General features: G+C 32.0%; 1 protein-coding gene across 2 annotated transcripts; it reads left to right on the forward strand.

The window, feature by feature from the left end:
- On the forward strand, window positions 1-8,762 carry LOC116777782 (uncharacterized). 2 transcript variants are annotated; one of them, XM_032671490.2, is made up of 6 exons: window positions 1-173; window positions 869-961; window positions 1,208-1,294; window positions 2,210-2,394; window positions 2,860-2,973; window positions 5,700-8,762. In XM_032671490.2, the coding sequence occupies exons 1-6, from the start codon at window positions 125-127 to the stop codon at window positions 5,799-5,801; spliced, it is 630 nt and encodes a 209-aa protein (XP_032527381.2). In that variant the 5' UTR covers window positions 1-124; the 3' UTR covers window positions 5,802-8,762. The 2 variants fall into 2 exon arrangements, with proteins under 2 accessions (XP_032527381.2, XP_032527382.2); XM_032671491.2 differs by lacking the exon at window positions 1,208-1,294 and having other exon boundaries at window positions 14-173.
- Window positions 8,763-16,397: the final 7,635 nt, after the last annotated feature.

A 16,397-nucleotide genomic window follows, 5' to 3' on the forward strand; every position in this document is an offset into this window, starting at 1 on the left:
CGTTGCTCTTATTCATAAGAAGATAATTTTAACTTTAATTCAGATTTTTTTTTTACTTACTTTCTATGTGTTTACCTAATTGTAATAAAATATATTATAGGGGTACACACCATTACACATTGCGATGCAGTTCAGACATGAAAACGTCTATAGACTCCTGGTCGAAATGTATGGTAAGTTTAAAATTTTAAATTGTAATTTCGTATTTTCTATTATTTTTTTTTTAAATCAAATGTCCGTAATCAATACCAACAATTTTAGATATTTAATATAAAGAAATCAGACTCAAAATCAAAAGATTAATCTTGTGCGATAACAAGAGAAATATTATTTGAGAAGTCTGCTTGAAGATTATATCGATTATATTCTAATTCTCTCGATTCTTAACAACTACTATGTTTATTTTTAATTAAAACTCAGTAACATGATTAGTAAAAATAGCAAAGGTTCCTAATAATCGCAATGGAAATGTAAGCAAGAATTATGCTGCTTACATCGAAATTGACGACATCTAGCGACAAAAATATAAAACTATTGACCACAGGCTCAAGCTATCTAATGTAAAGAGAAGATATCAAAATGCGTTCATTTACCAGCCTCATATCAGGGCTTAAAGAGACGTATTGTTGAATCTACACTGTTACTTTACTATTATCATCACGAGATGGCGTTTTCTTCAAAACTATTTTCGTTTATAATCATAGATAGCGCTATAAACAGTGATAACAGCGCCATCTGTTTGTTTAAAGATAACCATAACTTGAAGCATGCTTATGTATATAACTCTCCTTTAAAATTGTTATATTTTCAAAAAATCAGAGAAATTTTTGATAAGCCAGAGTTCTTAGTTACATGCAATCTCTTTCAGATGCTGATCCAAATATGAGAGATTGGTCCGGTAAAAAGGCGCGACAATATCTTGTGCATATGGATACGTCCCTGTCACCAGGGTCTTATAGAAGTAAGGAATTAATATTAAAGAATATCTCTTCTTAAGCATTCACTTAAGCTTTCTCTCCCCATATCTTACCGATATCAGTTAGTAAACTATCAATATATTAAAGTTATTGACACAAGTGACCTATCAAGTTCTGTCTTTTCAATAAAAATGGTATCAGATCTTCAAAATGATGTTTATCGTTCATAATTTTCAAACCCCTTTTCATACTCTTGTATTTAATACGATATTTTGGGACAAATTTTACAGAACCGGATACGAATGTCGGTCGTAGTGTTACTTCGCAACCTTCTGTGAAGGTTCAGAAGAGTTATGTTCAACAATTGAGCAAGAACGGTATTAAGATAATGTGTGGATAATATGGGAATAATCAATGTCTATAATTGCTTACATATTATTAGTGTATAATATTAATATAAACATGTAATGGGGATGTAAGTGTTGTAAAGCTGTTTGTTCTTTAATTGAAAAGTATGTCACTGTGTGTCTAAATTAACTGGGATAATAACAATCTGAATAGATTTCAAGGTGTATTCAATGTTTTAGTAAATGGTGATTAGATGTTGTGATTGTCTTGAAAATTTTGTGTAAGTTAAGCCAACGAAACGAGATAAACTTTATTCTTTGTATATTTTAAATCAATAGTAAATATGCATTATTATATCTTAGTTTAGTTGTTGTCATTTATAATGTAGGTACTATGAGTAAAAAAGTGAAAAAAATTAAGTTTTTAAGAACTACTTAAGTTTTTAAGACTATTTTTTTAGTCCATGCTGCTTATTATATTGCCTCCGCGTATTTGACAACCTTATTAGTCATAGTCAATACATAACTTTCAATTTTATGGCAAAAATATATTTTTTCACAAATGTCATCGCCTCAGTGATCGCGATAGCTTCTGGTTGGTTTAAAAAAATATATTTTCTTATAATTTGGCTATTTTGAATACATACATTTTATTTATTTTAAACTTCATATAGATATTAAGTCTTAGGCCGTTGCTCCGATGACTTGAATTTGACTTTGTTTAAACTATCATCTATAGTTTCACATTTGTATTAACAGAATTAATTAATTTACTCGTATTTATTTACTTTAACATTGCATAGAACAAAGGTTCGAAATTTTGTTACGATTTTATATCTGGTTTCGTCAGCTTTCATACATGTGTTGTCTTGCATCTGAAGTCATTTCAATATCTGGTGCTGAATAACGCAATGTTAATTCAATATGTAAAAAAAATAATTTCAGAAAAGGAAGGTTTCTTACGCATCGGCTCCTTAAACGTGCGCGTCAAGAAGACTACAGAGGCATTCAGTAACTTCCTGGGTGTTGGCGCTACAAGGACGGCGTACGTTCATAAACGAGCTGATGTCGAGAGACGGTCAGATGACGGTGAACTACACAAATCATGGGGTTCCGCAGATAATATACAGGTAGAATAGACATTTTTGTATCTATGTATACAAATAAATGGAGCCTGTTGCTTTTACCCTCATGAGTCAACTCAAAAATCATCACTTGTTTTCAGATGAAATACTAGTAATGCTTAAGAAATATTCAATAATTTTCTCTAAATTGTATGTATAATATTGGTCTGGTTTTCGAAAAATAGTCGCGTGTTTACGATTTGTTGGATTTCGTTTTACATCTATGAATATACGATTCAAGTTTCGTGCATCAAACCTTTTTTAGGCTATTAATGGCTTTGTTGACGGAGATTTGAAGAGGACCGACGTTGTTGGACGTTGTTGTTGTTGGACGTTGTGTATATATATATATACACAACGTCCCAACAAACAAACAAGGGTAGTCCATGTCTGGTGTTTGGCGATAATTTTTCTACATAGTAGTTAAATTCAATTATTAGAATCTAACATTGTATGAATTTAAATCTTCAGAAGGATGATAAGTCTATGCCACCTCCGCTGAGCAGTAAAGTGCGTCGTCGGGGTGCCAGCGGCCGAAGAGGAGTTGCAAGTCATAGTAGAAGCACGCCGTCTACACCCGACCAGGTATTAAACTCTTATGCATATAAAAATAAGATACATTTTCCAATGAATATAAAAATATATATCTATTCCACATATGGGAGCATAACTTCTATTTCTTATAATATATCCTAACTCTTAATTTAAATTCAATAAGTATAATAATAATTTAAGTTATTATTATTTTTTAATTTGAAAACTTAATTACTGTTGATACTTTTATTTTTTCGGATAACCTTTCTATGTCATTAACAAAGTGTTTATATAAAACGAGGCCTCTAAGTCCTAAGATAAACATTCCCATTTATAATATGAATAATGAAACATTTTGAAACAATATTTAGAGCCAAGGCAATAATACCAATGAAGCAGTGTCATTTTAGCTTTCTTGTACTGGGTTGTTTAACTCTCATACGTTTTCTATTGTCGCTTAAAATATTAGCATTTATTATCATAAATTCTCTATTTACGATTACACTAGTTTACAGTAAATCTGTTGCCAAAGAAATTTTAATTGTTGTTGATTAGATATGCTATGCCATTTCCAAAAATATAATTAGAATATTTTTATCAGCTCTAGTTTTTGAGTTTCAGCTATATAAGAATAAATAGAAAAAAAAAACGTATTTACTAAGAAAAACTTCAAAAAAAAACATATTTAATCGTTAACTTCTAGAAAATTACGTTTTAAAGATCTTCTCTGATGTGTAGACTTTGGAAAATGACGTATCAAGGACTAGCAATAGTCAGACATCATATTCGTATCCCAGAAACCATGATAGCGCTCTTCCATGATGCGTAAGTCTTGATGCATACGATCCCCCTGCTCTTCACTCATATCCCCTAAATTTTCCGGAAACTGATCCAAGTGACTATGTAGGAAGTTGAGTTTTATACTCATATTGCACCCCATATTTTTTAATTGTAAGAGAAGGTCTTCTACAAGGTCACTGTAATTTTTATTCCCGAGGAAATTCTGCATCACACAGACGAAAGCTGTCCAAGCCTTGAGTTGTAAATCAGTCATATACTTTTTAAATTCAGTGTCTTTTATAAGTTTTCTAATTTGGGGGCCATCAAAAATACTGGCTTTAATTTTTCCCATAGTGACTTGAGGAAATTTTTGGCAAATGTAAGAAAAGCACTTGCCGTCTTTGGGTAGTGATTTAATAAATTGTTTCATGATGCCCAGTTTTATATGTAATGGTGGTAGGATGATTTTGTCACGAGCTACTAATGAATTGTGGACTATATTTTGCTTTCCAGGCTCCATCGTTTCCCTCAATTTTTATTAACAAGTTTTTGATGTCTGAACAAAAGGTAACACCGTCCTCTTCGGAAAAATAACATCGTAATTCTTTCTCTATTTCACGATAAAAACTTATTTTAGTACCCGAGGAAAGCATTTTTTTTTTCTTTGAGCCTTGATAGCCATTCTAAAGCTAACAAGATCATCTAACTCATTTTGAGTAACGCATTATGACTCTTTGAACATACCTTCAAAATCAGCATCATTTTGTGATGTCGTTCAATGTCTTGTTCTAAGGGTTCTGATACCTTTGTAGGCACTGAAGAGCTAGGCAATCGCTTCGGCACTGGACGTTGAACACAACTAGTACTGAGGTACAGCCATTTAGCCCGATTTTTAGTGTTTAAACCGTTTACATTCACGCTACAAAAATAAGAGTCTTCGAGATGATTTTGTGGTTCTCGCCAAATAGTCGGTGTTCCAAATTTAAAGGTACTTCTTTTACCACTTTTCAATAATCTTAAATATTCAACACACGATTTACAAACACAATTAGGCGCCCAAGACTTCTCATTTTTATCCAAAGGCATCCCAAAATACTCAAAATCGGTATTTTTCACCAACTGTGATATAACTTTTCTACAATAGTTAAAGGCATATTCTCCGCAAATGTAACAAAAATGATCTGGATTATTCAAACAACATCTCCTTGAACTGCTCATGTTGAAAAAACTTTAGATATTTATCTCAAAACACTAAAATACGACCGTTACCAATTAATTTATAAGCTTAAATGACAAAACCAAAAACAAAATAACTATAGCTGCTGAAGAAATTTTGAGGGTAGATTTGACATAAACAAATCATCATTTAACATTATTAACCATAAAATTTGCGGCAACAAACAAAAACTTAAATTTTGTAAACTAGTGCACTAGTTTACAGTACATCTGTTGCCAAAGAAATTTTAATTGTTGTTGATTAGATATGCTATGCCATTTCCAAAAATATAATTAGAATATTTTTATCAGCTCTAGTTTTTGAGTTTCAGCTATATAAGAATAAATAGAAAAAAAAACGTATTTACTAAGAAAAACTTCAAAAAAAAACATATTTAATCGTTAACTTCTAGAAAATTACGTTTTAAAGATCTTCTCTGATGTGTAGACTTTGGAAAATGACGTATCAAGGACTAGCAATAGTCAGACATCATATTCGTATCCCAGAAACCATGATAGCGCTCTTCCATGATGCGTAAGTCTTGATGCATACGATCCCCCTGCTCTTCACTCATATCCCCTAAATTTTCCGGAAACTGATCCAAGTGACTATGTAGGAAGTTGAGTTTTATACTCATATTGCACCCCATATTTTTTAATTGTAAGAGAAGGTCTTGAAAATTTGAAGGTCTTGAAAATAAAATTTGCGGCAACAAACAAAAACTTAAATTTTGTAAACTAGTGTTATCAATATAGTCTGCTTCACTTGTGTTTTTTTTCAGCCACGTGCGCAGATAGGTCTAAACGAAGAAGGTGACTCGGACTCCGACACTGCAGCTGGTTTCCATTCAGCCTGGAGGCAGCAGAGGTCGTCAAACCATTAGTATCAAAACTAATTACATTATATTCATCACCCTTCTCACTTTAAACTTATAACACAGCTGCTACAATTTATATACTCAAAATACACTTTTTGTTTTAAAGTTAACGTCTACGTGGTTATACGAGTTACAAGATATCGTTCGCTTATGTTATATTGTCTATTTTATTCCTTTGGTTGCGGCGTTTTATTTGTTAAGCTATTCTTATCCTTTTTTGAGTGCAATAAGGTTCACTTTACTATGACCCCCACAAATTACATGTATTACTTGATGGACTTCACTTGTACGTTATCTTCTCATGATCTTGTTTGTTTATCGAATTATTATTATTATTTTTTTCTCTGCTTAAAATTTTTCTTGTGCAGTATTATTTTGGATGTATGAGACGAAACGTCTCATCATTCGGGTCCCGGGTCTATCGCGTTATAGGGAGAGGAGCTTTTACAGTGCCTGGCACTTACGACCCTGGTGTAGGTTTAAGGGGCCCCTATCTAATACGAATTAATGCTCACCTCCACCGTCCAAGCTCCTCTCTTTAAATAACAAAATTTGAAACGAACATACTAGGCCTGCTTTCGTAGCACGCTCCAAAAATGAATTGGTGTTAGTTCTGGACAGAACCCAAGTCTTTAAGTAGGCTGTAGAGTGATTAAGCTGTTATACCTCTGTCTCCCACTCCTACAGCGTAAAAATTAAAAAAACATATTCTTGGCGAGTTCGTTAGTGAGCTCGTAATACTTTTTGACCTTGATGGCATAGTCTTTGGAGACGTTGGTTTTCCAAGAAACCATGAACTCTTTTAACTCAACGCCCTCTAAAATTTGCCAATACAGAAATATGTCTGGTCTGGACGCCGACGCACAAATATCCTCTGGGATATTACCATTTTTATAATTTTCAAAAACATGTATTATTTTCAAATAATTAATAAGTTACCTTTATTTATGGCTTTCCATATAAGTATTAAACGTACTTCATACATTATTAATTAAGACTAAATGACTCACAATTTTTGAGAATTAAGTCAAATATATTTGTTTTTTTTTCTTTAATTAATTATAGTTTCTTACTTGTATTCATAAGTAGGTAAGTTTTTTTATGAACATGTTGATAATGCTTAAGACTTCAATTATAAGTGGCATAACTCGTTTTCTAAAAACAAACTAGGTACTCAAAATTATTCAAATGAACAAAAAAATTATTATATTAATTATATTTAATTAATGTATACGATAATATTACGCTAGAAATGTAATACAAAAAAAGTATTAAATTATTATGTTTGCTTTAAACCATCACAAAAATATTACCGCCGATAAAATCACTTTAACTTCCAAAACTTATTAACTAACATTTTGAAATGTATCTTTTTGAGATTATTTTTATATATGTTTCTCATTCTCTTTGAACCTAAGATCTCATATAAATCTTTATTAAAACTTAACCCGGATCCACACTGTGCTGACGTCAGTTAGTGTATTTTTTTTTTAATTTATGAATTCATTTAAATACATCGAGAAAAGAAAGGAAAAACGACACTGACGTGTAGACCGACCATAACACCAAAGTCTTTTTATATTTCTTTAATATAACCGATCAAAAATATAATCATTGTCACTTTAATATTTTAAAAATATTTAATTTACACTATAATATGTTAAAACTATTATAAAGACTAAAATAAGTAGGATTTATTGTGTGTTCAGCACCTATAAAAATATGCTTTTAAGGTGGTTGAGCCTAGCCGTGGTCATGTAACTACACCTCGAACAGGGGCTAGCTCGACTGTGGAATTACCACCCTCTCACAGAAGATCGGCGTGAAGTAGTCTTTAATGGCTGTTTTTAGTCCGATGAGTGAGAGAGCCGGTTGCCCTTACCCTTTTCCCACAGTCTCCTTCCTTTTCCCTTTTCCTAACCTTTTCTCTTCCTCATCCACAATCAAGGTCCGCAACATTCCTTTTGTTACAGATGTCTATGTCAGCGGTGACTTCCTTCTATCAATGCTTATTTACTGCCTTTGAAACAAAAAAATAATTCAATTCACAATTCCCCATTTATTGTATTCATTTATTTTACTGTCAATTAATCTTTAAGATACTTATACAACATTACTGATAGCAGAATAAAACATTCCAAAAGTTTTTTATTCTAACGAAAAAGTATTTGTTTGAATTTTAAAAAAGTGGGTACAACATTACCATATATTTTCGATTTTTATATACACTATCAAAATAATCACAAATATCTTATAAAAAAAAAACTTAAACCCTAGAGCTTTTCGTTCATGTGAATGATTAAATTGTTTTGAATGTTACTTCTTTCCTATTGGCTGTAACGTGATGTATGTAGCCGTTTGTATACAAAGGCTAACATAATGATTTTGGTATAATAATATATTAAAACATCACTCCCTGAGATTTATGCATTCAACCAAACTAATAATAGCCAGTCTTTTATAACATCATAAAATATGTCTTTTTAGGAGAATGAAAGTAAATTTAAGGTACTGCAACATTAAATCACTGATAAGAAAATAATTATGTATGTAACTAACCTGAGGTAGTGGAAGTTTAGCTTAGCTAGCTAGTTTAGTTTAGCTAAGTATTACTAAATTATTCCATTAAGTAACTCCTAGTTTGTAAATAATTTAAAGACAATAGCTTGTATTCACGGATCAAATAGATTATAAGATAGATATTGAAATAGCCACATCGTCTTTATTTTTTTGTTGATACTTGTTCAGAACTTGTGTTGTAACATTGAATTTATATCATTATACTGAAAACTTAAAGAAATTGAAAATCGTTATTCACCACATTATTTCAATAATAAGTAATTAATTTTGAAGAAACTAATTTAGATGAAATATGTTTTACTTTTTTAATGAATTTGTATGTTATTGTGTTAAACTATTATTGTATTTCAAATCATTCCATTTTTTGTAATATAAAATATAAACTTTTACGTGTTTTTATCTAAAACCCACCTTGTTGATGATAGAATTGGAATGCACAAAATTTATAAGGTATCAAAACTGTTAGACATAATTATTTATTAAAAAATCGAGTAAAACGTTCCAACCTTGTTTATTTTGCAACTATGAAATCATATTAGAGGTTTTTCAAGCAGCTAAATGTTGTAGTGCCACTTCAATAGAGCAACTTATAAAAAGTTATATTTCAACATTTTAGTCAAATAGTGCCATCTATGAAATAAACAAGTTACTAGTTGTGACGAAGGTCCTATAACGGTATACGGAAGAGTGAAACCGTTTAACGAGACAAATAAATATTTCTACGAAAACCCAGCGCCATCTAGATATCAGGAAAATGTTTTCTTCTCTCGATGACTTTGCTAGATGGCACAACATAGACTTAATTGTAAATTGAAGATTCATTACTAAACATTTTTTTTATAACATACCTGTAGGTATTATGGAAATCTGTAGTATTAATAAGCCCTGGTTTTGTCTGATGTAACATTCATCTCAAATGATTTTAATTTGTGGTTTAATTTGCACTTCTTGTATCAATATATCACTGCCGTTTAATAGTTTATATTATAGTGATCCCGATCGGCTTAATCTTTCAACTAGCGCTTTCTTGTAATACCACAATAAATAAATCTATCTTATGATAATTTATGCTTTAGTTGTTACTTTCGTGCTCCACAGGTTTAATCTTTAGGCGAACGTAGATGTATTTGTTTCACGATAGCTTCGTATATTGTACTTTTGCTATCCATGTTAAGATGCGACTGCTGACCTATTATCAGTTACATATTGCGAATTTAGTACCTAGTTGTTTGCGTTTAGTGCAAAATCACTTTTGTCACGATAGTCTTCTCTCCAAGTTCAGGTTGTTCATGTGGGATTTCTTTGTCAGTTAACATAATTGCGGGACGGGTTTCTCTTCTGAGGGCAAATGTGACATGGGGTAATTTAGTCTCTTTTGCCTTCATGGTCAGATTTTCACATATTTCTCTTTTTAATAGAGATGCAATTGTAGCTGATCAGGTGCTGTTGCTGGATTGATGTGTATTGTCGTCATTGCGGTATTGTCTGAGTAAGTAAGTAAGTAGGCAACTAAGGTTTGGTCCATAGTTATGGCAGGTCAACTGTATATAACTAGTCTAGCCCTAAATACTATTACATAAATAGTCTTATCTTTTTCAATTTTAAAACTATTTTAAATATATTATTTTATAAGCATCTTTCATTTGATTCAATTTCACATAAAATTGTTTTCGTTTTCATCATCAAATTACAATATGGAATGAGGTGTTAAAGAAAATAGAATTGCAGTGATCGCCTGGCAGAAAGTGGATATGGAGCCATATGTCATATTCCAGACTCTTCAAAAGCTTGGTATCAGCCGTGTGTTCGACTTTCGTACTTTAACAGATACAACAACAGTTATTCTGTCGAAGACCAAAAAGATCATTAAAGCCGTGTGATTTTAGAACTACAAAGCCATTATTCCGCGAAACGCCATAAGGGAGTAAAAAATCTTAACACGATAAATTAAGAATCCTGCTAGGACTTTGTAACGTATTATAAAACAAGACATGAAGCTCTGTGCTTATTGTCGATATGCAGGCCAATCCCTTAATATTTTTTTACAATTAAAGAGAGTAGATCAATCAAAACGCTTTCTGTCGCGATACAAAGCTGAAAAGCAATCAAACATACTTTTTTACAATTTTCTAAGAATTTTATTTCAGTGCTATATTCAGGCGCTGAAATTGGAATAAACCAGAAAGATGTTCTGGGAATGTTCTTTAATCAGGGATATTTGATTTTTAAATGGTCTCGCTTTTACTGACTTCTATAGAAAGTAATTGATATTAATACTAAGTGATAAGTTCAAGAGAAATGTATGTAAATTCTCGACTTAAAAGGTTGTAATAGACTTTTTAGTAATTGAGAGGACCTGTCAAAATCTCTTGTCGCATGGATATAATATATATCGGCGCAAGCAGCTTCAATGACGGATGCAACATGAAAATAACTCAAGGCTGGCATCAATTATTATAACAACTTATTGGTCGTCGTTACTATTGTTAAAAGTAAAACGAAATCAAAGAGAATAGAACTATGTTTGAATTCTGGTATAAATATGACGTCTGGACGCACGACAGGGGACTGCAGAGTTCAGCGAGTGCGGAGCATAAAGAATGTGATTATGAAGAACCTTCGAGAAATACAAGAACATTTAGAAGAATTGAAGTTTCATTTTAAAATATCTGGAACATACAGAAACAAGTGACATTAGTGACGTCTGCGAGGCTGGCGTCCTGTCTTTAGAATAATGAATTTATAATAAATCTGATATCAGAATTGGGATCGCTCCTGTGATCAGTTACTGCCGGTCTTAGTGTATTTGTAAATCCTGATCCAGCTAAAAAAAATAATTATCCGGAGAACTTGCGTAATGAAGAACGCTCCTCAGTCTTTCATGCAAATGATGTCAACAATGCAGAGCGTGACCGAAGGTTTGCTACTAAAAAAAACAAGGGATACGATTAAAATTCCTAACAAGATCATATTAATTTTATCATCTTTTGATCCCGGTGATAGTGTGTGTGTTCGGGATTGATTCAAACGCATCTTTACGGCTGTAAATACGTACCAAATCAGTAACTACGACATTCGAATTAAAGTCTTTTAAAGGAGCGAGCTAGAAAGTGTGCAGACGATTGGTTAGTTGCAACATCTACACAAGGGGCATTACGTGAGACCATAGCTAACATTTGTTATTATCCTTTGAGCTAACCTCGTGTCCATGATGTATTCTCAAGAGAACCATGAGATTCTGTAGGGAAGGCTTGTGGTACCGTGAGAAGACAAGTCTATACCACAGATGTGGAGAGCGTACCTCTGAACTAATCGCGTGTTACTCTTGAGCTAACCACAGGTCCTTGCTGTATCCTTAAGAATACCATGAGATGACGGAGGGAGGCCTTGGGAAGACTTGAGTAGAAAGGTACTCACTCGATCTATAAGAACTTGCATGATTTTAATATCAAACTACTGAAACCATTGCTTTATTTAAATACGACAATAGACATACTCTTCACAGTAATATTTGCAACATGTCTGGTTAACACACGGCAGTGCCTCTACAAAAACGATGCTGTAATTCAAACGAAAGCATACTCGACTCCAAAATCCTGATAAAATACATCTATTGCGAATATAACTAATTTCTGTTCCTTTTCTGCTAACCGTGGTCTTGCGTTTGAATCGTGTTTCCGACGGGAATAAGGAGATCACGCCGAATTTTAATTTAATACCAACTGGTAAATGTACTCTTAAATAAAATGCAAGATCGCAGTGGTGCGTTATACAAGAATCAATTGCAAATGATATCTCTGGGTGTAGAAAACAAATCGTAAACTATTTGCGTGGATTGAGATCGGACCTTACTATTTCAATGAATAGTTAAATAGTTATTAATGTAGAAATAATTTTCTATAGTTCCAGGTTTTGAAACGACTACTGATATATTAACCGGAGCAGATTTATTACGTGATAAGAATACATGTGGAAAATTTAGTATCCTTGCCGATGTTTTGCACATACGAACAAGTCAATTATGCTTTGACAATTTAGATTACAATTCAACAATCAGTCCGTTTAAATCGAAGTAATGCACCAACACATTCAAAACAGGATGGTCGAGGCGGAGAGAAGATACAAAGCTAGGTCTTTGAGAGGTCGAGCTACGATTAAAAGATTCCAGAAGGGAGATATTGTAATGATAAAAATATAACCCCAGAAATCGGATATCCCTATATTTAAAATTTTGTGAACTATACAAAATCCAGAAAATAATTGAGAATGATTAATATCTTGTAAAGTGATTTTAGACCGTGGATGACTTCGAAATGTGGCACATGACCAGCTACGAATGTGGCACATAACCAGCTACGATGAGACTTCATAGCAACTGAGGGACGACACAGAATTACTAAGCAAGCAGTTAGGTGGACGGTTCGCCTACCTAATAGTTATCCGGTGAGCGTATTACATTTTGTTCGAATTACTTCAAGCAAACGCATTACATAATTCGTAGCTAGTAATGTGATTGTCTAACACTTATTTTGAGATATATTACTATAAAAGATGCATTTGGCGTGCGGATCCGAACCATAACAAAAAAAAAAAAATTATAATAAAAAATAATGTTTTAGACGGGTGGAGACGTCTTACGACATATAAATAAAAAGAAAGAAAAATGTGTTGTAGGCGGGTGGAGACGTCCTATGACATATGTTATGAATGTTCGTGAGATGCCCCAAAGCCATAAGTACATTAAATAATTGGACGTGATATTATGATTTCGTCTCACGATGAGTCGTAAAAAACAACGTCACCCATACGACCACAACAAATTTGTTAATCATAACTATAACAATATAAAGTTATCTAGTTTTACTGTGGAAGTACCTAGACTACATAAGTATCTCTCTGTTATGACAGAAAACAATGCAGAGCACTCATCAGTATAACCGTATCGGCATGACTTCGGATGATGAAGCATCAATTCTTGAACGTGGCCCATCTACTCTACGAGACCTGCAACAGGTACGAGAACATAATGAAAGCTAAGCAAGAGAGAACACATCACCAGGCAGGTGCAGAGTACGCACCGCCTGCCAGAATGGCCGTATCGGCGCAAGCAGCTTCAATGACGGATGCAACATGAAAATAACTCAAGGCTGGCATCAATTATTATAACAACTTATTGGTCGTCGTTACTATTGTTAAAAGTAAAACGAAATCAAAGAGAATAGAACTATGTTTGAATTCTGGTATAAATATGACGTCTGGACGCACGACAGGGGACTGCAGAGTTCAGCGAGTGCGGAGCATAAAGAATGTGATTATGAAGAACCTTCGAGAAATACAAGAACATTTAGAAGAATTGAAGTTTCATTTTAAAATATCTGGAACGTACAGAAACAAGTGACATTAGTGACGTCTGCGAGGCTGGCGTCGTGTTTAAAACAATGAATTTATAATAAAATCCGATATATATTTTTCTGAGGTGTCGTCATTTTTCTATTAGTTCATTAATGGGATGTTTCGTTATGTTACGGGCTAAATCTTTTCGGAATTCTGCTTAAAACATTAACCGCGCTGTATGTAATTTTGTTCAGGTTGTATATTTCTGTACCTATGTCGTCTGCATATTTCTTTAATCACAAAATAAAAAATAACATAATTTTTTTACGCTTTTATTATTTAGCGGTCCATCGTTTTCACGATTGCCTAGAATAATTTTAACTTTATAAAATAAAATAGGAACTTAATTGAATATGCATTCATTTATGAACATTTAATCAAAACGTTTTTAATGTAAAGAATTACCGCTACGAAGACATTTAAATGCTGATTGAATTTGTTAATACTCTTGCTAGCATATTAATATTACAAATTGGAATAAAAACTCAAAGAGGGATAAAAAATTCTATAGAGAAATTTATAATGAAAGACAAGGTTATGAAAATCAATTTTATAAAATAAATTGAAATTCAATCATAACTGATATCCCGTGCTACTTATTAAGTTAACATAAATTTATAGCAATAATTCTGTTGAAATATAATATGAAAACAAACTTATCTGGTGAAATGATATTGTTTGTCTCCATATCTCGGATGTTTAACCAACTGCACATGAATTTGTTATTTCAGAACTCCAATAATATATTTATTGTTTGATATGATTTTGATGCTTGAAATATAAATTTATCATAAAACTTAACTTTCTGAACAATTTTGGTGAATGTCTCGCTTTTTATAATAGAATTATACTTTTAAAAGTTTAACGGAAGCAAAACTAAGATATATGGATAGTTCAAGGAAGACTTAATAATCGTTGCATGGCATACGTGAAATACGTTGCGGGAACATTCTTGAAATTTCATTTGGATGTGTAAAGGCTTCAGAACCTTTTATAAAGTGGCTGGGACGTATCTACATTGAGATTCGCATTAAGTAAAAATACAGTTTTAATATTAATGTGCTACACAATAATCGTACCTAAAACCAGTAAGCGAACAGATTTTTTTTTTTTTGGGGAATATATATATTTAATATTATTAATTTCTTTTATTATTATTTGCGTTACCGTAAACTTATTATTTTGAAATTTGCCTTTGCTTTTACTGCACGTTAAATCATAAAGCCCATCCTATAAAATATACGGTGTAGCAGATTTCAGTATTTCTTAGTAAGGAATTTCAGCGACATCCACGCATTTTGAAAAGTTTCTGTAACAATAAATATTTATAGGAATTTGGGTATATAATAATACATATCCAATTTCCTATAAATATTTCTCTATAAAGTTATTGAAAAAAACAATAACTTTTTTTCTTTATCGAAACATCGAAAGAATATCAATATATGCAAACGAAACAATGCTTAAAAATATGTTATAAAACTAGTGCTCAGAATTAAACAAGGATAGTTTTAAATCCATAGGTAGAATAATTATAATGTTATATTTGGTCAAAATGCTTTCGATTTTTGGGGAAAGCATTTCAAACATTTTTTGCTGGTTTAGGAATAAATGTAATAGCAACTAATGAATGAAGAGTCAAAAAATTATTTTAAATTAAAACAAAAACCTTTATGACGAAGGATGATATTCGAAGGAGTTTTGCCATTATATTCTTAAACATCAGAGAATAAGTAAAGTAATATTAATGATTAAATTATGAAAAAGGGAGCGATATTTCAAAAGTTCTATTTGATGTCTTAAATATCTCTATCATCGCATAACCTTTTTAATCAAACATCAATAATCACCTTTCACATATTTCAATATAGGAATAAAAAAATGCATGATTATTAACTGTTTTTCCAGTTAGTCCGTTAGTAAATGTTATTTATTTAATAATAGAACCATAAAAAAAATCAGAGTGGACAGTTTCAATGGTAGCACCTAGTCACAAAGTCATCGATCCATTTAACCTTATTAAAGACCGAACACGATGAAGCGCGGCTTCATCCCAGCGACACTCGTATGGAAATAAATAAAGTCCAGAATAAAAGTAACTTCATGAAAAAGAAGGTAAAATTTTTATTTTCATATTATAGACATTTATATATTTTTAATCAAGAATCTTAGACTCTGTTTGTACCCGTGACACGTAAGGTAATATATAATTAAACATTATTATATAACTGATACTGGTTTCCATTACATGTACTCAAACTATTATAACATAATCGATCGGCTTCAATTGCATTGGATTACTTAACTAACTAAGCTCGGCGCCTAAGATTCTTTAGAGTTACAAAATTCCTTTGTCTCAAGAATGCTGGTGAAACTACCTACACGAATAATTTAAACATTAGCTTCTTAAAATGTAAATTTAGTCTAGTTAGAATGAAACATGTTCATAAGGGCTATCGTATTAGCTGTAAGATATAAAAATATAATTCCGTCCTTCTTGCTAAAGGAAATATTTTGATTGATTTAAATGTATTTGATTCTTTTCACTACAAAACATTAAAACAATATCGACAAACAAATAATTTAAAAAATTATAAAATATCAAAATACTGATTGTTTCTTATTTAT

This window comes from Danaus plexippus, chromosome Z (genome assembly GCF_018135715.1).
Source record: "Danaus plexippus chromosome Z, MEX_DaPlex, whole genome shotgun sequence".
Taxonomy (NCBI): domain Eukaryota; kingdom Metazoa; phylum Arthropoda; class Insecta; order Lepidoptera; family Nymphalidae; genus Danaus; species Danaus plexippus.

Bases quoted from the DNA above. Each gene is read 5' to 3' on its own strand.
- LOC116777782 (XM_032671490.2), top strand. From the start codon at position 125: ATGCAGTTCAGACATGAAAACGTCTATAGACTCCTGGTCGAAATGTAT. The intron at 962-1,207 runs GTAAGGAATTAA...CAAATTTTACAG, and splicing joins GTCACCAGGGTCTTATAGAA to AACCGGATACGAATGTCGGT. The intron at 2,974-5,699 runs GTATTAAACTCT...GTTTTTTTTCAG, and splicing joins CGCCGTCTACACCCGACCAG to CCACGTGCGCAGATAGGTCT.